The sequence below is a fragment of the Zootermopsis nevadensis genome, unplaced genomic scaffold (genome assembly GCF_977971745.1).
Source record: "Zootermopsis nevadensis isolate Lab colony 2312 unplaced genomic scaffold, Znev_1.0 Znev_ptg000003l, whole genome shotgun sequence".
Classification (NCBI taxonomy): domain Eukaryota; kingdom Metazoa; phylum Arthropoda; class Insecta; order Blattodea; family Termopsidae; genus Zootermopsis; species Zootermopsis nevadensis.
In genome coordinates this window covers 5,526,938-5,551,030 of record NW_028259135.1, presented here as the reverse complement: position 1 = coordinate 5,551,030, position 24,093 = coordinate 5,526,938, and the positions used below count along the sequence as shown (strand labels likewise).

The window sequence follows — 24,093 nt, the reverse complement described above, 5'->3', positions numbered from 1 at the left end:
AAATAATTTAATGTACCTGAGGCAGAGGTCTCTGGAAAACCACGAGTGACATTACAAGTGGGCAGGCCACTTTCCAATTGTAGTATTTTCCATTGAATCTCGCCACAAGATCTGGGTTGTCGATTAGCTTGGGATTCTGAAGCAGATCACTGTAGGTTACAAGACCCTGCAGGAAACTGTCCTCTGTGGGGCCTGACATGTTCCCATCAGCAGCTGTCAGGCCTCCACACAAAGACAGAGATATCTCACCATAAGACCTGCACACAACAGGCAACAAAATTATAATTTGGCCCTTTATGTGTCAATCTACAGACAGCAACCACACCATGATAATGGCATCATAATAAGACCTTTCAACTACCATAAGAACGACTCACTTCTTTTCAAAATCAGAATGTTTTAGTTCTTCATAAGCACTATCCAAGGATTTTGGACCACCAATAGCTCCCTCCACACTGTGCGGAGAATGTGGGAGTGAAGTTCCATTTCCAGATTCTGCATCTTCCTCATCTCGTGTCTCCACTGTAAAGAGAAGATAAAAATGAAGAAATGACACCAAACAACAGTTTCATGCATACACAATGGGATTCGTTTCTCTTCAAATGCAAAAATTCTGTGAACCAGATGCATCAACATGACAAACATTTATCATGCCACACTGTGACCTCCTACACTCACGCAAAGGATGTGAGAATTGTCAAACCAACTAGCATTTAACACCTTACATGGTACAGCAAACTCCATGATGCAGGTCTTCTTTTAAGCTGACAGTCACTTAGCTGGCCAAGGAATTATTTGATTTATGGAAGTTAAGCTCCTGTGTTTATCAACACAGAAAAATAACAATAAATGTGCTAGTAAACAATAAGAGAAAAGAACTTTCCTTAACAACACAAGTTGTGTGAGTATACAGTAAACATTTTCAACGTTGCTTATTTAGGAAAATAATCATCTACTTTCAGGGATTGGGACATTGACCCCTTCCGGGACAGCTGCTCAAGGCAACGTGTCCTTTAGTCTTTGAAGTGTGCATTTGTGAGTAGTACGTGTCCAGCCCACTGCCTCTGCACAATTTATACTCAATCCTGATATGTCTACTAGAGCCATCTAGTAGAGAATCAGGAGAGACATGGGTAAGAAATAGCTTACAAAGCATCTCGTTCATGCTCATAAGCTTCTTTTACATGCCATAAATCTATGACACGGGACTGCCGGCTTTACTTCCCCTCCAAAGAAAGTTGTGCTACAGATTTTTATTACCCTTAAAAATCCATCGACCTCGGCCGGGTTTGAACCTGCAAAATTTGGGTCCGGTGGCGAGCACGCTAACCACTAGACCACCGAGGGCGACACTTAGGAAAATATAGCACATAATCAACGTAAGTGCAGCCCAACAAACTACAAAACCTTTCAAATTCATGCAAAGTCAACTTTAATCATGCTCACTGATTCATGCCTCCAGGGACCTAAATTAAAGACATTTATATTCTGCTCCTGGTAATTGTGGAAATGATGGTGATGATGGTCAGCAGATGGACTCTGAACCACGATGGGGGGCCTGGACTTCGTCACAAAGAGAAAATTTTGATAAAGCTTATAGGTTTCTGCCAATGGTAAATTAAATTCCATTAAACCGCTCCTTTGGACTCTGTCCACTGTCTAAATCATAAAATTACGTTTTGAAAGCTGAATTCTGCTTTTGTTGTCAGGTAAAAAAGGGGACAGAAGTGCATGAGAGTAATCTGTTAGGCCCCCTGGTTAGCTAGCCTGACCTGGACAGCATCAACATTGAATTGGCTGGTATAAGACATTATCAAACATCTATGAGAGATAATTCATAATTTGTATAATATCTAGCAAACCCGTCTATAAGAAATAATAAATATGACCCAAATTCCCAACTTGTGTACTACTGTAAATTTATAAAATATAAAGTTTGGAAGCAGCATGCACATCTAAGATCTGCTATATTAATATAAGATATAATTAAAAGGACAAAAGAAGACAATGATTACAACAAATGAGAAACAAAATCACAATCAATAAAAGATCAGTAAGTTCAGTAAGACCGGTTCCATTGAAAATATAAATATATAAAAGTGGGAACAATATGCACATGATAAAAGAATTATGATTGGTTACAAGTAGATTTAAAGAGCATAAGAAAACAGGAGAAACAAGAAGAGTGTAACTGATGCAAAATCAATAACCTTTAACACGACCAATTCCAATGCACAGAACAAAAACTACTAGCAACGTGCAACAACTCCACTACAGCACAATTTCCACCCTTGTGTCTCGATGCTCATCCACTTGTACACTGGCTAGCATATGCATGTTCCGTGTCAGTGATTCACTGTACAACACTCCGTATCATGTAAGACACTGCACGCTGCTCTGGGTATTTATTGTACCTGACGTTTTGAGAGTTGGTTCTACAACCATCTCAAGGCGACTTCTTGTCTTTATACTGACAGATGTTTCCTTTTAAAGTTAGTGGCAATGGTTTAGCCGAAATTCAGCACCTACTGAATACTAGATTAGTATGATAACCATTTCAAGCACCGGGAAACCTGATTAGAAAACTAGCACAGCACCTATTTGATGCCAACTATTACCATTAATCTTAAAACAAAATATAAATTGCCAGAATAACTACATAAACATATGAGCAGAGCCAACTAAAAAATCTGTGTATATCAAACACACCAGGCAAAGGACGATGTCAAACTACGTAACTCTATGAGTGGCATTTGTAATGTAACAGAAGCAGGGGTAAGGTGAGGTGTGGCACCTACCTGAAGCATGGTGGGCTGCGTGCCCACCCTGACGGTAAGAGGTAGGAAAGTAGAGAGCTGCAACTTCTGGATCCAACTCTTCTGAATTCAGATCTGACAGGTAAATGCCCTCCGATTCTGGATTGTGCCTGATCCGTTTGGTCTTCTTCATGAAGCTGAACATTCCGCTTAGCATCGAGCGCTGAGCTTCAGCCTCTGCTGCGGTCACTACGAGGAAAACAATCTGACCCATCAGCTTTGAACTAAAAGCCATAAACCAGCTTTGCCACCCGTATTTTCAGAAAGCACCCTAGCAAAAGTGAAAACATTAAAGAAATTTGTGTTTACACTAATTCCAGCTGTGTTCATACCAACAGAACAAGTAACACAAAAATTAATACAGTTAGTACAGAGAAAAAGTTTCAGTATATAACTTTGTTTCATATTAATAAATTGTAATGATATCTAACAATGGTAATATATCGATAAATCTTAATTATCTGATTTCTAAATTCATAAATTTTGTAAGTACTATTACTCTACAACTATTGTAAACATTTGTCTGGTTACAATGATATCTTGCAATCTGTCTTCATGTGGTTTGGATTGCACACCTTACAACCAAGAGTAGGTATGAAAACACGTTCCACATATGGGATTTCCAAAAACTATGAAGTCAAGCTACAACTGGAGCATGAGCCTGACCACTCGCCTCCCTCCATCTGCAACTTCAAGGCACGGTGCTTGCTGACACACCGCTACACTTATAAGTGCTCACCTTCCTGTTGCCTTATGTTCCCTTCCCTCTCACTAGACAAAACTGGCTCAGGATCAGCAAGCTCCACTGCGTTAACAGACATCTGTGAGTTGTGCGATGTGAGCAGCGACCGTGGTGGAGGTGACGGCAGTTCGCCCCACCTCCATGACTGTCCATGCAGAGCAGATTTCCTAGCCCCCTCGTCTTCTTCCTCGCTTACGGCTTTTGACTGACGATTGATTTCAAACTCTGTATCGGACTGAACAGGCGAGCAAGGCCGTGAGTCATGGGGTCTGTGAACATTATGTACAAAAAATCAAGATGTGGGTTTAGCCTTACAGTACTGCGTGGTCTCCCCTGTGAAGCTCACACATACTCAGCTGATCAAGAGACACCCCCCCCCCCCCCCCCCACTTTAAAGATCCCATATTTCCTGCATACATTTTCACTTGTACCTCTGGGTGAAAGGTAGGGGGCACTCTATCAGTCTGACACGCGATGGATTCAGATTATATGCTGTCATAACGCAGTTTGATGTTCACTGCCATGACCACTTGACATCTCACACAGAATTTCACTGAAATGAGTGCTTACATTCTTAACTACTATTAGTGGCATCTATTAGCCATTCTGTGCGTTCTTCGCCAGTTATCATCAAGTTCCTCAAGACCAAGTTCTCGTGGGAGGGGGAGGGATGTGACAAAAATATTTACCACTTTTAAATCTACAGCTTCTAACTGATGTGTTTCTCACTTATCTAAGCCTTGCCCAGCTCTAACTGGCTAACACGCCCATTCTTTTTTGTTCTTGTGTTTTTGTTGCAGAACACCACACAAAGAAAATTAGTAATCAATATTGCACTGATTACGAGCCACGGTGGTCTAGCGGTTAGAACGCTGGCCTTGTAATCCTGGGGTCTCGGGTTCGATTCCCGGCGGTGCCCGAATTTTTAACTTGTGTTGGGCAAGGCGTGGTCTAGGCAACACGGAGTTTTCCTCCGTGGCATCCCAACAATTACTCCATTCACACACAGAAGAAGGCAATGGCAAACCACTTCTGGATCATCTGCCAAGAACGTATATGAACAGGTCCCAGTCCGAGAAAAGGATGGAAGGATCCTGTTCATATGGACCTGTCGTCAGACAGAACACTGAATAAATAAAATAATAATAAATATTGCACTGATGATACAATTTCCACATCACATAAACATGATTCAACTATAACAATGTAAAATATGCATCATCAAAACGCACAAGACATATTCCAACAATATGTTACAGCATTCTTTCAGAGACACAAATTACAAGAAAATAGTTCATTGTCAACACAATTAGAGTTTACACGTGTGTGTGTGTCACATGTGACAAATCATTAAGTGATGTAACAACATGTGATAAACATTGCATTAAAACACATGTTTCGGAATATTTGTCATCATCAGACAAACATGAAACTTCAATCTTCATTACAATGTTTGTTTGTTTGTTTAGAATTTTGTGCTGTAATGTATAGTTACATAGTAAACATACACATTCTATGTTCTATTACAGGCTCTATGTACATCAAGCCATTCAACCAGACATCCAAACCAAACTAAATAAGAATTAATGTTTGGTGTTTGCCACATCTCTAGATACTTCTGATGGCAAGTACGTCAAAACTTGTAATTTAATGTGTATACATATATATCACATGTTGTTAAAACCCTAAAAGGTTTGTCATATGTGATATATACTTTCATACATATGTATTTCAATTGTGTTGATGATAAACTATTTTTTGTTACTTTCATCCACTACTCACACAATAGGATGCAACTACTAAATATGCTTTAAGAGACCTAATGCACTTGCAAATTCCTCAACTAGCACTTCAATGTATACAATTCCCAAACTGAATCCTGAAGAAAAATCAGTAATCAGTCAAAAATATTCCATCAAACACCAAAAGTACCTATTAAAAATAATGAAAAACTAATTTGAAATGTTTGGAAACACCAACTTTGATGGAATAAAATACAATATGCTAAGACGCAATGCTAAAAACAGAGCAGAGATGAGTCAGAACATCAGAAGGATTGTTTGGAATATCAATTAGTATTCCTTTCATACAACAATGGACAAAATTATTTTCTTGTGGTCTTCAGTCACTCTAAACATCAAGATTATTCCATAGATTGACTTGGTTCTAGTTTGTGACACGTCAGTATTTTATCAATTACATTCATTCAGTACTCAACTCCTCACAAGAGTTTCTTTCTCATTTCTGAGACCTCTATAGAAACGCATCACACACATCAAGCAACTCAAATACACACATAATCTGTAAAGTCCCACACTTTTCCTTCGTCAACAGGAGACAACGTTGGTAAAACATCTTTCCTGTTTTAACATTCTTTTACGCAAGGTTTAAAAAATTAAGACAAGTTTTACAAAACTAAGTGGGCATTCACCACGTGAAACCTTTTAAAACATTACTCTTAATCGTGGGAACTTTAAAAGCTGTATCTTTTAGCGCTTGCAACCAAAGACAGTCAATGTGGACTGCTGACAACTTGGCTATACCCATGCATAGATGGATGTATGCTATTAAAATGAGCCTCAAAGAGGGAGCCATAAAATACAGCCCTTGACTTCGCGATCCTAACAGCCTGTAATTGATCACCATTTGATGATAAATGTGCATCCCCAAACAATACTTTGCATTCTAAAAGTAAGTAAACTTTCCTGTTAACGAAGTGAAGATTCTAATGGCATATTACTCAGTTTCTACATTGTGACTGTTTCAAGCTGTATGTTATATTCATTTAATTTTGCTTGTATTCTATTCTTCTGGCTCCAGTTTATATAACCACGATTTCAATTACAAAGGTTATATAGGACTGAATGACAGGATAATCAATAAAAGATGAATCAGAAGATGTGGAAAGAAGCAGCCATGCCTATTTTATGGTACTATCCTGACCTTGCCTTGGAGGGAATGAGAAAAACCACAAAAACTCAGTCAGGACAATAATCAGTCCATGAGCTGAGATTTGAACAAAGGCCCTAACTAATATGAAGCTGCAATATTCGGCTCCTAAATCCTAAATTCCAATCTTTAAAATAATGTGGGATTCTGAACAGAACAGAAAAGCTGGAACAAATTCACCGCTAATTACTGACATGGCATTCAATTAACAGCAACTACAGTTCACAGCCCATGCAATCAATAAACCCAACTATCAATGGCCAAATCTTTCAAGATCAAGTTACACTGCCTCCACGCCTTTCATATCATTCCTCAGTTACACAAAAAATCTATACAATTTTGTCATATCTGAGTGCATAAACAGTCATAAGTCCAGAACAGAGCAAAACAAATGTTTTGTATCAGCAATTATTAATCCATTGCCATGCTATTTTGCTCAAAATACTTAGTAAACCTGTAAAAAAAATCAACAAATATCCCCTCTTCGATTTTTGGCAGTGATCCTCAGAAATTACTTTGATTCATATTTTTCAGTAAATAAAATTGAATATGTAGTGGCAAAACGAAATCTTTCTAGATTAAGCAGAGCTTGACTGGTGACATCTTTATTTTCCTATAATCAATGCTAGTCAAGGCGGCCATTGAAATACTTCAAAATCTATAGAAAAATTATCCCAAAATGTACATATAAACTTCAACCCAATAAAATTTCTCAGTTGTAATAGTATGCTAATAGGTTAAGAAGGTTTGTTATAAAAGAGCAAAAAATGAGCCAGAATACTACAACATAATCAAGTACCTCTAGAAGATAATACAGTAGCCTGTTTATTACACCCATTAAAACTGATCACACTTATTCTATCTACCATACTAAATTTCTGATTCTTACAAAGTAAAATCTTGCATATCTTTTGTCACTTTTTGTATTCTGAGAACATTTTGTTGAAATATGCCAGCCTCAGTGTTACTTGCAAATTCTGGCAGCGTGCACAAGATATCACCTAATTATGACACACTTTCCAGTTATACAAAGAAGCAAAATAAATGTTATTCAAACTGTCGAGTCAGTAAAACTGTACCACTTGAAAAATTTGACCAGTGAAATCTACACACAGAATCAATAGAATTAACAGCATAAGTTTACTTATTCACAGCAAAAATAAGAAAATTAGAATGTTAGTTACAAGTGTCCACGAGCTGTTAGCACTTCGAAGGTGGGGTCAGAGAACGCGATGGGAATCCTGCAACCCTGAACACCACAACTGACAGAAACAACCAAAAGCTCAGGTTAGGTTTTATCCTGACCATGCTCGCAGAAGCGCTAAACTAACGACAGAATGGGTACTAGCTGCCACCATCAGTTCGTTCATATGACTCCTGCTGCAGTGAAATACAATACAGAGATACACTGCATGTGACCTTCATGTGCTAGTTTATATTCATAGCTGTAAGTGAAATCACACACCCTTCTCTTTCCATTACAACACAGTGCAAATTTCATTAATGTGACATTTTCGAACTGACAGCAGTCAAGGGTTCCAAATAATTTCATGAAAATGTCTACTGTCCTTTAGACAACACTGAAATCACATTTACTGGCAATACAATAGTGAAAAAGTTTTTTGTTGCATGTTAATATTCTATGATCCTGAACAGATACAAAATAATTTTGATTACATCTTCACTACACTAGACCCAAATATGCAAACATCTACAGGAAAAACCTCCCAGGGGATGCAACAGGGGTCAGTTGAACCACAAACAAGGAGGCCACCAACTGCCTGCCTTAACACAGATCCAAATTTTATTTACATTTGGCAGGTTTTTCTCCCAATCTACTTTTGCAAATATTTGTATCACAGAACAAACACATCAATATTGACATCTTTTTAAAAACTGCTACTGCAGTGAAAGGCAGTATTCCTCCATGTCTCTTGCAAAATTTTAAATTTAACTGAAAGTAAAATTATACATTATTCACGTCCAGTGCCATGACACGAAGGTCTATAAAGGTGTCAGGGAGGCAGAGCTCCATACATTCTTAACTTCAGGAGCACAGTTAAGTAAGGTACTGCCTTAAGACCTGGGCCTTTTATTCACCCTGATCAGGGCCTTCCTAAGCTTAAGTAGTGCCATGTACCCTGCTTTCAATAAGCCCCTGGGACTTTCCTTGGCTGTCCCTGGCTTTTGAGCTTCCTTCTCGCATTCCAAACACTTGGTATATGCCAGATGAAGCCTGTATACCTTATGGCCACATACTGTAGATCACCCTCATTGACAGGTTTGCTGGAACCACCAGCCACCTGTGGTGGTATGCCAGAACTGCTTGCCCCCAGACAGGTGATCTCAATGTTTAAAAAAATCACGTTGTGGAATCCCTTTAATATTTGTCATCTGTGATAAATCTACAGTCTGCGAGAAAAATGGTGCATAATAACAATGGGAATGGGTAGAAAACCTCAAAATAAATTAATTTAAAAGAAATAATTCTCTAGAAGGAATCATTCCCAAGATATGGTGAGAAGAAATCATCAAATGAGGCATGTCACACAAATCATAACCAGCAAATAAATTAGTGGTACCGCTCAGAGACAGAGGCAGACACACAGAAGGTTAAATAACTACAAAAAACTGCAGGTGAAACTCATGAATGAGTTAACACAAAAGAATAGCGTACATAAGTAGAAGGCACAGTTCACACATGTGAGGATAAACAACACTTGCTAACACACAACACAGCAGATACATAACTAAGAGGGCAGTCGATACAGTTAAGTGTTCAAGCATCCACCACACATTCATCGACATGCAACTGCACATCATGGAATGCTATAGCTTGCACACGTCATAACATGTCTACATCAACGGTTGCCACAGCAGCATGAAATTTTGTTGCCAAGGTTTCCATGTGAGTCAGTGGACCCCCGTAAACAATTTCTCTGAGGCGTCCCCAAAGAAATAAGTCCAAAGGGTTCTCACGGGAACTGTTTGTTGAGGTGCAGTTGGGTCTGTGCACTAAAATGCACCAATGCACTGAAACCTCACATCAAACCAAAAGTGGCACATCTCCAAGCGGTATGGTTAGCACTTCCTGCAGGAACACATGATAAGCATGACCACTGAAGAGGTCAGATAGTAGGTGTGGCCAACCACAGAACTGCCAATGATACCAGCCCACAAATTAATGCTCCAGCAAACTTGATGGTCCCACTCACATGTTAACATGTGGATTATGTTGTGACCACAAGTGGCTGTTATGACTGCTGACACTTTCATGTCTGAATGCTGCTTCATCTAACCATAAGGTGTGCTCCAAAAAGCCCAGATCATATTCGTCTTCCTCTAAAAGCCATTCACACTACCAAAGACAATGATGATAATCATGAAACATGAGACTTTAACCCATGAGTAGTGGATACAGGTCTTCATCCTGGAGGATTAAATGGTCAGTGCAATGTTCTATACCCAACTCACAGGAAATTCCTCATGTACTATAACATGAATTGTCACCATATCCAGAGCCATCTCTTCCAGTGGTGGTATTCAACATTCTGTTCATTTTACTTACCCTTTCTTGCTAATGTCTTACTGCAACAAGCTGACTGCACAATACAACAGCAACACTAATTCTGTGCACTGAGTGCTGATCACTGTCAACCGTGGTACCACAAGGAGCTTATCTATGACCATTGGTCCTCCCACAGCATGATTAATTTACTTGCCCCATTTGATGGTTGTGAAAAAATTAATTCTAGAGAATTCTTCCTTCTACATTTCTTTTTTTATTTTGAGGTTTTCTACCTGCTACCATTGTTATTATGCACCATTTTCTCCCGCACCCTGCCTATATACTTCGGGTGTTGATGGTGAATTATTTTCTTGTAACTTTCATCAAAGCCAAGTCCATGGGATTCAGAACCTCACAAATTCTCAGCTCTAAGCCTCACAACTAATGTAGTACATTACAAATGAATTAAGAATTGTCTGCCATGTGCAAAATTGAGAGTTTTCTTTAGTAATATCATGCTAATTAGTAATAGCATGCTAATTAAAACTCTCATTGGCTATGAATTCATCCTCACACCCCAATTACAGATAAAATCCTGGTCACCTGTACATTAACGGTTAAGATCCATTTATTACCCTTTGTATGATTAGGTTTTCCAAGTCATCTCTTTCCTTCAGGTTTCCCAACCAAAATTTCTTATCATCTTTTGGGAATACACTAATAAATGGAGTTCAAACTAAGTACAATCAAATAATAAAAAATACATGTCACTGATTCTCAGGGCAGAGTGTATAAATATGGCTGTCTTCTGGAATGTTGCACCATGTGGTCTCCTAAAACTGACTGATGTTTCATTCACAGTGTGTACTATCTGCATCATCATCACCCTGATGATCAGGGCACCTCTAAAACATCAGTCAGTTTCTACCAAACTATGTGGCACAACATTCCACAAGACACCACACCATAAACAATAAATTGTAAAAAAATGAGATAGGGACAATCTGTGTTTCATGATTTTGAATGTGTTTCAGATAAACAAGGTTTTACTATATTATAGAAGTACGTAATTCAACATACCCACAGCCAGGAGTAGCATCAGTGTCACTGAAGAAGTGGAAATCAGTCTCACTAGAAGCATGCTGTATCCGCGCCAGCTCACCAGCCGTGTCCATTCGTGGACCAGCCACACCAGAGACTGCACTTGCAGCAGTTCCATGACCGACCGCCAATGACGTTGTCAAACCGGACTCCACGGCAGAATTGTATATGGTGCTCTCCGTATTACTGATGATGTTGCCACCCAAGTGACCACTTGGTCCCTAAGCACATGTAACAACATAATATATACCATTCTCATCTTCAAAGCACAGAGTGAAGTGGGAGTTTCATGAAATTTCTTATCCACAGTCTGGCAAATTTTAACTGAAGTTTTGTTTCTGTTAGCACAAATATAACCCCTATTTTATTTGAAGCCCAAATTACAATTAATATACTTTCTTCAAAACTGTTCATACAACAACTGACACAACATAAAATATTTATCTCGATAAGATCTTTAATTTCAGTCACATTTCAGTCTCCTTCATGTATTTAGCACAGAAAATAAACAGAACAGACACAATTGCATAATTAGAAGCTTCACCATTTTGTACTCTTTGCCAAACATACCAGGGTGAACAAAAAGGAGGCCGAGATTGGTAGGACATGTAGCAGTGACAGAACATCAAGGCAAGAGACTAGTTGGAATACTAGATGACGGCAGGATTATAACAGATATGGCATGAGACTGCAGAACACAGTCAGCTGTTCCAGTGGCAAACGCTTGTCATGCAGATGACTGACTCTCAGCCTCTGAACCACCACGTCCAATGGTGGGTTAACTTTGGGTTCAGTGTCATTAGTTGAAGACGCAATGTGCTTGGCAACACTGGTGCATTACAACATGTAGTATTCACAATCTCAGGGTGAAACGTTACTCAGCAATGAATGGTGAGATATTTGTTAATGATGAATTGCAAAGGATATGAAAGGAAGCAACTTCACTTGTTCACCTGCCACTCCTTGGAGAGAATGAGCAAAATAAGAAAATGTAATTTGGGACAGACTTCAAGCTCAGATCTGAACTGAACCTACAACATCCCAAATACAACATATAAATGTTGTTCACTCAACCATGGTTTATTTCAAACAGCTATCAGACTGCACATAGGTTAAGTTCTTTTGCATACTGGTAATGTCCAGTTATAAATAAATTTAATTTCACTGTTTGTTTTCAAAGCAAGGGTACCAATCTCATGAGAAGGAAACTTCTGGTGTCTTTCCTAAATGTGTACACTGTAATGTTACGAAAACAACATAAAAATTAACGCAAGTAAATGACAGTCATGTCCCATGGGTTGTGCAATGTTGAACTATCCTGAAGTATTCAAACACAAAAATATTTCAATACAGTAATCTGCTGGAAATAAACAATTTGTTAACACTGAACCTTGAGAATGTCTCATTTAATGTCTGTTCAAAAACTTGAAAGTTGGTAGTCTCAGAACAGAGACAGTCAAGACACAAACAACACTAACCAGTAATATTTAAGGTAAGTGTCACATAAGTGACATTCACAGCCAAGTAGCTATAACAAGTTCTTTCACATTGTCCTAAAAGACAGATCCACAAGGATGGAAAAGATACATACCCTCTTTGAAGACGATCCTGCTTCAGCCTGGCCATTCAGATCATCAATCTGGAATATGCCTTGATCTGACGAGTCATCGGTCACAGTTTGCTGCATTTCAACCGAGGCCTTCAGCAGTCCGTTGGCATCATTTGCCTCCATATGTTCGATCTGACTGTTTGATCCTACTCCATATTTCCTCTGCGCTGCAGCCTTCTTCTTCATGAACGACTTTTTACGTCGTTTTCGTTTCCCTCCAGAATTGGCCTTGGCAAGATCTTCACTACCAGGCACTATATTTTCCTTTGCCACCAAGCCATGGCTAGAGTTTGAGCTCTGTTCTTGACATGAACTGGATTCTTCTGTGGCATTTTGTCCATCTAATGAATCTTCCACCAATAAATCTTCATCACCTTTTATGGCAGAAACACCTTCTTCCACAATTAATGAGATGGGACGAAAATCAGCAGCTGCAATGTTGATACGATGAACCTTCTCCAATTCATCATCATTAGTGACAGTCTCTGCACAAAATGTTTTGGGCACAGAAGTACCAGCAGTTATTACATGTTTCTGCAAATCTACATTTTCTTTGGTTACACAGCTCTCTGCAGAACCATCACGACTAGACATTTGGCTTTGTACTTGACTAGAATCAACATTTGATTCGTAATTCTGGATGCCCTCACATCTGCTTTCTTGAAGGCTGTATGTGACATCCACATTCTTTTCATGCAAGTTTATGGTGTTGTCATGTATCTCAGTAATGGTGGCTCCCCTTCCATGAAAATGGAGGAGAAAATTATCATCAGGGATAGGAGAGCAAGCAAGGTGTGGTGGAATGACCTCATCATCCCCCAGCTCACTAGGAGTAACTTCCTCCACAAAGAATGCCTCGCCTGAATCCCCAAGTTTCATGTGAATATCAAGTGACTCTCCATTGATTTCAATGTCAACCTGCAACAGGAAAGAACAGTGTACTTTCCTACATTGTTATTCAGGTAAGAGCTCGAAGGACAATAAAAGTAAAATGAAAAATCCACGCCAAGCAGATCAGCATAATTATGAAATGGAAATGAGATGGTTTTGGTCAACTGGCAACAAGTAAGCAACCAAGTCCAATCAATCTGCAATTCAGTGTTCTCTATTTTATATCGACCAATCAAATGTGCTGCAATGGGAGAGAAGTACATGCCACATCCTGTGTTTAGTTACCATGGCATCAGTCATGAGGTTTCTAGACCGAATTCTGAATGGACTTCCTTTTTACTGTAATTTTCTTTAGTATTTTCTGTCAGATACCTTTCAAAAGGCAGTAACTTCTGTTCCCTTACAGGGATTCAGAATGGATAAGAATGAGAATTCCTTTACAAATTAATGCCACGAATGGTGTTACTACTGGATACTTATTACCTTTATTACTATGACTAAAGTAATTTGGGTATGTTAACAGAAATGTTGAATTTGTACCGCATGTTTTCAAAATATACACTTCCTACCTCTGCATTCATGAAACATTTTGGGACATTTCTTTTGAACTATACATTTGTTGTTTCCTACTTTGAAGAGGTTGCTCTGAAACTGCACTGGCTGACGTAAAAGACCAACCAGTAACCAAAGTAATTCTCATCATAATATATCACTAATTCAGCACAGAGCAACGAAGAAACTTAAAGCCAACATGGTGACAAGGATAATCAGATAAAGATGTATAACTTCTGTGCTTTCATACACACCTAATAACCCCCAAATTAGAAAATTCTCACTTTATTAATTCTCTAAATTGTGCATGTAGGTCCTATCAGACAGCAAATTTTGGTCACAGATGACGTATCAAAGTGTGTCTGCAGGTGGCATGACAAGTAAACAATTAATTAGGATTTGTGGTACTTAAAGATGGCTGTCTTCTGGAATCCAGCACCATGAGAAACTAAAATCCTACTACAAAATATTTGTATGTGAGAATCTTATGTCCCACAAGGGTGTCACACACATAAAACATGGATGTACTGACTGAATGTTTTCCACATTCAGAAAGTCAAAGATGTGTCACAGTGGGGAGGAACATATGCTCCAAATGTGATATTACTTCTGTTAAACCCATTAAACATTTAAAGCGTCCTTTTCTTAAGTTACTGCATTTATAGGAAGTAGTAAAAAGAACTCTCTAGATGTTTCTATCAAGTGGCTTCAATTGTGTATTTACTGTATTCCATTGTCTTTAATATATTTAAAACACATAATGTTTTAAATAGTTTTAGAGTTTGCTTGATTTCACCACACCAAAATGTTACGCTTTTATACAATTCCAAAATGGCTGCAGCAATTACTTAGAACTGGCCTCACCAACATCCAGGACTGGTTGTCTTATTTCAGGGAGTACTTAATTTTAACTTAACTCCATGGTGCATGGTCCGTCTGGAAAAACTTATGCTTGCACAACTGGTAAAGATATTTCTTGCTTTTATACAACCCAAAAGGTAACTAGCAGTATTTACACTAACTTTCCTTGCATCTCTTTACGCCATATTCCATTTAATTCTTGTTAAACAATAGCCAGTTTAATCCACTCCAAGCAAAAACATCCTATTTCTTCACATTCCATTTTAACGTTGATCTTCCCATATACAAAAAGGTGTCCCCAACTAATTTCTTCCCATATTCCACAATTCTGTCCTTTGTCTAATCACCCATCAGGTGGAAAGTGCAAACTATAAAACTCCAGATTATGTACAATACTTTTATTTTCCGTCGTTTCACAAGCTTATTGTTAAAATCACATAAAATTTCACATAAAATTGTTACATTTTTAAAATAGTCAATTTTAAAAATGTAACAATTTTATGTGAAATTTTATGTGATTTTAACAATAAGTTTGTGAAACAACGGAAAATAAAAGTATTGTATTGAGGAACACAAGCAGGATGCAATTAAGATATAAGCTGTCCAGATTATGTATTTTTCTCCATCTCTTTCTTCGTCCTCTCAGGTCCAAATGTTCTCTTCAGCACTTTGTTCTCAAGAACCGCACTTCAAAAATACTAATTCGTGGAACTAGCGGTAACACATTTATTTCCATGAAACCGAATCTCTTGCCCAAGAAATCAACACTGGTTGAGGGTGTTAGAAAATAAATTTCTGAGAATAAATGGGCCTGCTAATGAGGAAATAAGAGACGAATGAAAGTGTTACACAATGACAAGCTTAATAAACTGCACTCTTTACCAAATATAATTAGCTTATCAAATCTAATGGGATGAGACACAACACTGCATGTCACACAAACAGGATAGATGAGAAATGCATAAAACGTTTTGGTCTGAACATGTCACAGAAAGAGACCAGTTAGGAGATCTAGACATAGATGGAAGAATAATTTTAAAAGGTGAGTGTGTGGACTGGATTCACATGGCTTCGGGAGAGTCCACTAGCAATCACTTGTAAACATGGTAAAGAAGGACTTCGTTCTATGGAATTACACTCTACAGTTTTTATGCATTTCCCAATTCCCACATACAAAGCCAAACCTGTCCGTACTTCTTTGGCAATTGCACATAAGTAGGTAAACAGTGACAGCTAAGCCATCTAAGCAGAAGACCACTGGCAGGCAATCTGACCTCAAGTAGCCTCTAATTTCAAGCAGAGTCCATCATGCCATACGCTTACTCCCCTCAGTGATGTAACATAACTAGTTGACAACTGGTCTGCTGCTTAAACTTGGCAACTTCATAGCTCTGATTCACCAAATTTAAAGGTGCCAAAGATTGCGAGACAAAGCCTTTCACAAACAGCTCTTCTTTATCTTGTTCTTGGCACTACATCCGAGTTGAAATGTTTGCACCCTCTATTGTAGACCTTCTTTAAAGACAAGGACAAGATCTCAAGAGTCAAACGAATTCAGAAATTGGGCTCACGTATTATGAATCACCTTGCTTGAGCACTACAATAAATAATGTCCCACGTACATAGAAGCAATCAGAAAGGTGATAGCAGGCAGCACAATTCAATTAATGCTAAATTACTGTCAAGAAATTTTATTTGTAAAGAGCTGATATACATAGCAAATACTTTATGGCACTGGTGTGCATTTTATTATTAAGGCATATTAAGACTTCATCTACAAATTTGTATAAGGCTTTATCGGTTGAGAGACCTTTTCTAAGTCCAAATTGTTCTGTGAGAATATTGAAGGTCATAGGAATTGTTTTGGTCATGTACTGTATTGCCTCTTACTTTGCTGGGTTTTCAGTACAGCCGAAATGAATGAGACTTCAGATTCTCACGGCAGAGAGTATGAAGTTATGCCTGCTGTTTTCTTCTTAGTTACCATATCACCACATGGCATGCAACTTTAGCACGTATGAAACAGTAATAAATAATCTACACTGATCAACAATTTCATTCGACATGAATGTAGTCTCATTAGACCTCATTGCCCTGATGATAGAGGCAGCAAGCACCTCTGAAAGGAAGGTAAAGTTCTACCAGACTACATGGCGCAACAGCCCAGATGACAACCACCTTCAAAAATTAAATGAGTTTTCTGCAAGTGTAGGACTGATTGTGACAGTATAGCAGTCCCGCTACACGTCATGTAGGTGCTCAGGGGGAGAGATGGTACAGCCCCTACTCGTTTTCGACCTCGGTACTAGATGGGGGTGAGTGGTCAGTATCACACCCCTGTCGCACTTTACCTTTGGGAAAGGACCCAAATACCCATTGGACAGGAGGCTCGGTGGGCCCCAAAACTGGTCTGGACCCAGAGGCTCGAAGAAAAATCCTCTGTCCCTGTCAGGGGACTGATTACATTATTATTTATATTTATTGATGGTTTTCTTCCACTGAGGAATATTTACCTGCTTCATATTTTACAACTTTCTAAACACTTCTTAATTTGTTACCAGTGTCTTAAACTTTAAACCAACATCATGACTTTGTATACTGTTCCCCAATTTTCATTTCTTAGATGGGTTATAAATTTATTTACAGCAAAATCATTTATCAGCATAGTTTGCTACATACAACTGTAATTATTGGCAAATGGTTTTATAATGGTTATTTATCACAATTAGTTGAGCATTATGGTCAGACAGTCTATTTATTACTGGTTTTATTAAATAAAGATGAACCTTCCTACAACTACTTAAAAACATTAAATGTTGTTGCCTGAGTAATTCTAAATTCTTCCTGGGATGTGATGAGCTGACGTGACATTAAATGATGTTCATAGGGAAATCTAACATCATTTATGGTAACTTCCAGCATGAAAATCTCTGTATTTATGACACCAAAGATGATTAATTCAGGTCTGGGTTTATAATGATAATTTACAATATAATAATTACTCAAAATCTCCTATGGGTGGTATTTATGCAGCTAAAATATTTTTGCTGTAAAACTTAGATTCCAGTGGTACAGCATAGCAGACAGCTAAAATACATGTCTATATTAGATCCTGTCTCAATTCAATAATGTTCACAGCCTCCATCTCTTCTGGAGATATACAGATTCCCTTTATCCTTCACTTAATTTAAATAGCATGACCACTTCATCACAACCTAACCTAAACACAAACACTGTAACAATATGCCTATAAAACAGTGTTTGTCCACATGAAAGTTACTCCAGTCCACACTTACTTCATCCCTCTTTGTATTAAAAATGTTTGGAATTTTCTCTTTGTTCTGTCTTTGGTGTAAGATACCAAAATGAAAATAAAACCTATTTTGTGCCATACACAAAGAAATTGGTACTATGCACAAATGTAACACAAAAATCATGACCCTCAACCTCAATTCAAGAAAAATCAACATAAAAATTTGCAAAGTAAGATTATTCTGACAGTTGAGTTCTAAAACATTTGTAATAAGCTAGAGGAGTCTGCATAATACAACTTACCACTTTTTCTCTGCTGCGGAGGACACCCAGCTTCCCAAAACGAACATGGAATGGGGAACACGTGAAGCTTCCATCAGGCTGCTCTACAACCACCACATCGATGGCTCCTGTCAAAGTTGCTGCATTGATTTCGTTGTAGAAGTCTCGGAAGTTGCTAATGAACTTGCCAATGTAGTTCATTCTGTACATTACAGCTGTGTTTGTGTTGCAATCCTTTGTTCGAAAATCCTTACTGCCTTATCATCCAAGACTTACTCCTGAGGCGTGTGAAGAACTTTTATGAAATGCGAGGTGGAGTATCAAGAACCTCGACTTCTTAACAGTTATACCTAATCTCGTTTCCACTGAGTTATTTCATTTCTTTTATGTTATGTAGTGAAACAGTTCAATGTCCTCAAACAAAGTACGCTGACACTTTAAACATCTGAATCAACAGATATATTATCAAATTAATTCCAGTGGCTTGACATCTGACAAAAACGCAAATCCATTGTTGATTATCAGAGCTCTTACGGCTGTCAAACGTCCACGGAAATGTCAATAAACAATTTATATATTACCTGAACGGTATACGTTTTGTTTACAAAGCTCAAAGTTTATTACACCAAAGCATAAAAATCATGCAGAAAAAATTCACTAATCACTCATTCGCTGCCTCCAAACGCAGATCGTTCACAAACAAATCGATGCTCAGAGTCGTCTGCAGTCCTCGCCAGCTGTTGCCAAGTCGTACGGCTGGTGCTGCTATCTAGTGAAAATCGCAATGCACAAGCTGCCGTTGTGTGCAAGGTTTGGCGGCAAACTTGGTTTAAGACGAATCATGGAACAAAAGGAACATTACATTTAATTATTTACGATAACGATAACATTATCACATCTTAAGAACACACAGCCGAGTCCTTGATCCCGGAATCGAGCCATAATGAAGTTGAAACTGCCATTGGGAAATTACAAATCTCCAGGTATCGACTCATTTCCAATGGAACTAATCCATACAGGTGGTAAGACACTGCACTCAGAGACACATCAGCTTATAGTCTCGATTTGGAACCAGAAAATAATACCACAACATCGGAAGTAATCAGCTGTTGTCCCTATGTACAAAATCGGTGACAACATTGAATGCAGGAAATTACGAGGTATGCCTTTTGTCAATGTCACACAAAATTTGATCGAATATTCTTCTGGCACGGTTAACGCCATTTATGAATGAACCTTTAACTCCAATGTTTTTTGATTGTGCTCTAGAACATGTCATCAGCAAGGGCTCGAATCGAATGGTGTGCACCAGGTACTTACTCTCCTCTGCTGCTGATGTCAATTTGCTGGTGCATGGTGCGGGTACCATAACCAAGAATGCAGATACTTTCCTACAGGTTAGCAGGTTATAAGTAACACATCATTTGAGAATGTTTCAAAATCTAAGTATCTGGGAACTGCAGTAACAAATAGAAATGAGGTCCATGATGAAATTAAGAGTAGAACACATTCGGGGAACGCTTTTTTTCAATTCAAAATCTGTTTTCATCTCGTCTGCTATCCAAAACACTAAAGATCAGGATTTATAAAGCAATACTTTTGTCTGTTGTCTTGTATGGAAGAACGTAGATTACAAGTGTTTGAAGCCAGAGCTCTCAGGATATTTGGATCTAGGAGGGATGAAACAAGTGGGGAATTTATAATATTGCATATCGAGTAGCTGAGTGAATTGTACGTGTCGCCTACATTAGTGAGGATAGTGAAATCTAGGAGGCTCCGATGGGCTGGACATGTAGCACGCATGGGGAGGTAATGGGTGCATACAGGATTTTGGTAGGGAATTCTTCTGGAAAACGACCACTGGGCAGACCAAGAAGGAGGTGGGAGGATAACATCAAGATGGATCTTAGGGAGGTGGGCTGTGAGGATGGTAAATGGATGGAGTTGGCTCAGGATCGTGTCCGGTGGCGGGCTTTGCTGTTGTCGGTTCTGCCACCAGGGAGTTAGTTTGTTAGTTAACATCACCAAATTATTAAACTCCGCCGTGACAGGTTGCATGTGGTTTGTTGACATTTCCATCGACAAGGCAGCAACAGAAACTTTGCTAGCATCACGAATATGATGACGTAAGAGGTGGCGTGGTGTATCACCTTATGGTATCATCCGATACTCGTTGAACCTTGTCATCGTCACAGAGTAAATAATGATTCGCTGCTAAAAGAGTCCCTTTCTGCATGCATAAACATAAACGTATGTACTGTTTGCTCTGAAATTAAAATTCATCAACGTTCATTTCTTTGTGAGCTGTTAGCCATTTATTTATACACGTAGAGGTCTTACGCAGTCACAAAGTAACAATTAGAACAGCCTAAAATTTATTCTTTTTCGTGTTTTCCAAAGTACAATTGTGTGCCATGCGACGCTCTTTTTTTCAGTAATCTAAAACAGTGTTACCAAAAGAGCGGTGTGCGTACCGCCGATGGTACGCGAAAGGACACCAATATGAACGCGACAAAATAAATAATTAAAAACTGCTGTCAGATTAACATAAAGATAATAAAACAAACTCGTTAATATTTAACACGCTCGTAAGGTTCTGTAAATTTTTAGCTTACCTCAGCTCTTTCATTTAAACACGCTGAGTAGCCTCAGTAACTTCATTGGTGCACCGAATTCAATAAGAATTTTGTAAAATGCTTCCCTCCGAAGCGAATCACGGATTTCCTCGAAGTCTATAAACAGCTGGTGTATTGTCCCATTGTCCTCGCATCTGTTTTCCGACGTATGACAAATACGGAACATGTTATCTGAATCTGATTGAGTATGTTCGAATCAACACTGATGATACCCAAAAATTGGACATAATCTTGACATAAGAATGCTCGTTGACATTTTGTGTGTTTCTGATAACAATGGCCTCCTTCCACTGTCCCACCAATTAATAAGCTCGTGGATCTCAGAACGTAATGCATTATCTTCTATTCGGATTAGTTTTGGCGGAATGCGATCTGTACTTGGTGATTCATAGTGTTTCAACTTTTCAGTAGCAAACCCATCCAGAATGGGTATTATTTCATTCTGTGTAACGTTGTTACAGACAAAAGTAATTATTTTGCATACTCAAAATACTGTGGATATCTGCAAGCCGGTCACCATTGTTACTTTTAACCTGGTAACTCGATATAACCTCTCTGTACACGTTTGATATATTTGTTCCTATTGTTTGAAGGTGTTTAATTTTGTCCCTCTTTTTAGTGGAACGCATTTTGAATGGCTTTTGTCACCGACTGGTACCAACTCTACAATCATAATTCATGCCGTCGCCACCTTGACAGTTGGCGTTATCGCACGTACTACAGAAAATGGTGGAATCTTTATTAATGTACTATTTATATACAAAGGCCTTTGTGTGTGTGTGTGTTTGTTACGAAAGGGGCAGACGAAACTCAGACTAGCGAACAGTTCTCTAGTAACCTAACAGAGCAGAATCTTTTGAGACCGAGCGTCGGCCTTAAAAGATTAGCCAACCACATACAAAACTGTAATCAAAATTAATCTCTCGAGGTTATCTCCACACGTAGGCTAAACTGAATGGGATCATCAGTGTGAATTTTGTCACAGTCAATCAACTAGTAACCATGTATGGAGCATTCGTCAGATGTGGGAGATGAAAAATTGGAGTACAGTGGAAGAATTCACCAGCTATTTAGAGACATCAAGAAACCTTATGATTCAGTTAGCAGGGCAGTAAGATAGTGTAAAGAACTGTCACTTAAGTCGGTGTTTGTATCAATGAATCTAATTTTAAAATGTTAGAGAAAAATTACACAAAGAGTCCATAATAAAATCCCGTATCTTTCTTATACGGACGTCAGATTCATGTGAAACCAAGGTCTGACATCTTCTGTTCCGGGCCTCTGTTTATAAAAAGAATACGGCGCTGATGCTGGTGTGACGTCAGACTGGTTGTGTTGCTGCAGTACGATTCAACGACTCTATTACTTGTCTTAGTACAAACGAGCTTCCGGCAGGAGCTGCTGGCAGTCGGCCAACATCGGTTATAGTCTTCATTATGTTGGCATGGAGAGTGAACTGAAGCGACAGTTCCTTCGAAAGCAAACACTGCCCTCATGTGGGGAAAAATAAAAGTTTTGCGAACACTGCTAGCGGGTTACCACAGCAAAAATAGCTTTTACAAGTTCCTACCGGCTTTGCCGAATTGTGTAAATGTGTACGGAGGTCCATGATAAGCGACCAGCCCTTGCTTCAGAGTACAGAGAATTGATGATGTTTATAATTTGATACTACGTGAAGTGCAGTGAGGACTATCATGAAATGTGAATTGAGTCACAGATAATTTAAAAAAACCCTTCGAAACAGTCATCACACAGCCTTCCCGATTCGTACATAAACCAGTTCAGTATAACCCGTGTCTAAGAGCTCCCTTCTGAACCCTAAAGCTGACTCGCGTATTTACGTATTCTGTAAGCATACACGATACTTGAATTCACGCCTGCATGAAGTCATAAGACATAAAATATGTCCATAAATGATCTTCTGGTGATTTCAAACGCAACGAGGAACGAAACGATCTATTGTGTCTGCGCATGTATTATCATTAGTAACCTCGAAAACAACAGAAAATAAAGATAAACTTGTCACAGACGACTTCAAAGTCCAAGGATAACAAAAAGTATTCCTTTATCCCATGTATTCCGCAGCGGTATCCTACTTGTCGCTCTCAGCGGTCCATAACATCTCGTACACTATAAAAATGAACAAATTCCGTCATTTCTCCACGTTATCACTCATTTATTGAACGTTCACAGAAAGAAATTTTTGTAACAAAAATTATTACCTTAGAGTAACCGTCTCAAAAAAAAATGAGGCAAGCAAGCTGCTTTATACGTTGCAATAAACTGAACAGTTAAATAGAACTTCACACTTTTTAAGTCGTTAATAAAGTCAGTTCAAGTCTAGTAAAAAATTAAAAACTGCTTCTACTTTAATTAAACTTCAAACAGAGCTTTCAGCGGACTTGAAACGTACTACACATCAATAGGTTAGGTTAAAGTCCATTGAAGTATTTGTGAAGTGACTTGCATTCAAGCAATTTCATTAGCGTGAACAAGACTTAAATGTCCAATTTGAACACCAGGAAGACGATGGGATGATGTAAAAGGGCGCGCTGTGAGTGGGTGAGTTACACGCAATGGATGGCGACCGTATAATGGATGCTAATCTGACTTCCCGGTACAACACAGGAGCAACAATGGAGCACAGGCAGCGAACAATATGCAAATTAAACGTGGACTTGCAACACTCTTGCATTGAATATCCGTATCATTTACCTTGGTCACGAGATATAACCATTAGAACAGTTGATGAATTGTAATTTTATAACGAGGTGGGATTTCAATTGCGATTTAATGAACTGGATGCCGCTTACACGCTCAGAAATACGAAAGATGTTCCCGCCGCATTAAACGGTAGATTTTCGACGTGTACAACGGAGGTATAGTCGGCGCAG

General features: G+C 38.6%; 1 protein-coding gene and 2 long non-coding RNA genes across 6 annotated transcripts in view; 2 read left to right on the top strand and 1 right to left on the bottom strand.

The window, feature by feature from the left end:
- Lpin (phosphatidate phosphatase LPIN) overlaps positions 1-24,093 on the bottom strand; it is a 46,403-nt gene that overhangs the window by 17,172 nt on the left and 5,138 nt on the right. For 3 of the 4 annotated variants that reach the window (XR_002544005.2, XM_022069866.2, XM_022069855.2), the window contains exons 2-9: positions 18,585-19,386; positions 12,708-13,643; positions 11,096-11,337; positions 7,692-7,769; positions 3,556-3,827; positions 2,799-3,005; positions 378-522; positions 17-257 (exon numbers count right to left, since the gene is read on the bottom strand). Coding sequence is in view for 3 of the 4 variants with exons in the window: in XM_022069866.2 (XP_021925558.1) it covers positions 17-257; positions 378-522; positions 2,799-3,005; positions 3,556-3,827; positions 7,692-7,769; positions 11,096-11,337; positions 12,708-13,643; positions 18,585-18,773 (2,310 nt within the window). In the remaining variant the exon portion in view is untranslated. The remainder of the gene's footprint in view (positions 1-16; positions 258-377; positions 523-2,798; positions 3,006-3,555; positions 3,828-7,691; positions 7,770-11,095; positions 11,338-12,707; positions 13,644-18,584; positions 19,387-24,093) is intronic. The other variant, XM_022069874.2, reaches the window with a different exon arrangement.
- LOC147874901 (uncharacterized) lies at positions 5,030-12,505 on the top strand. The gene is made up of 2 exons (XR_015532679.1): positions 5,030-5,186; positions 11,050-12,505. It is a non-coding gene; the product is annotated as an uncharacterized LOC147874901 (long non-coding RNA).
- LOC110832760 (uncharacterized) lies at positions 19,393-23,211 on the top strand. The gene is made up of 3 exons (XR_002544040.2): positions 19,393-19,723; positions 19,833-19,960; positions 21,819-23,211. It is a non-coding gene; the product is annotated as an uncharacterized LOC110832760 (long non-coding RNA).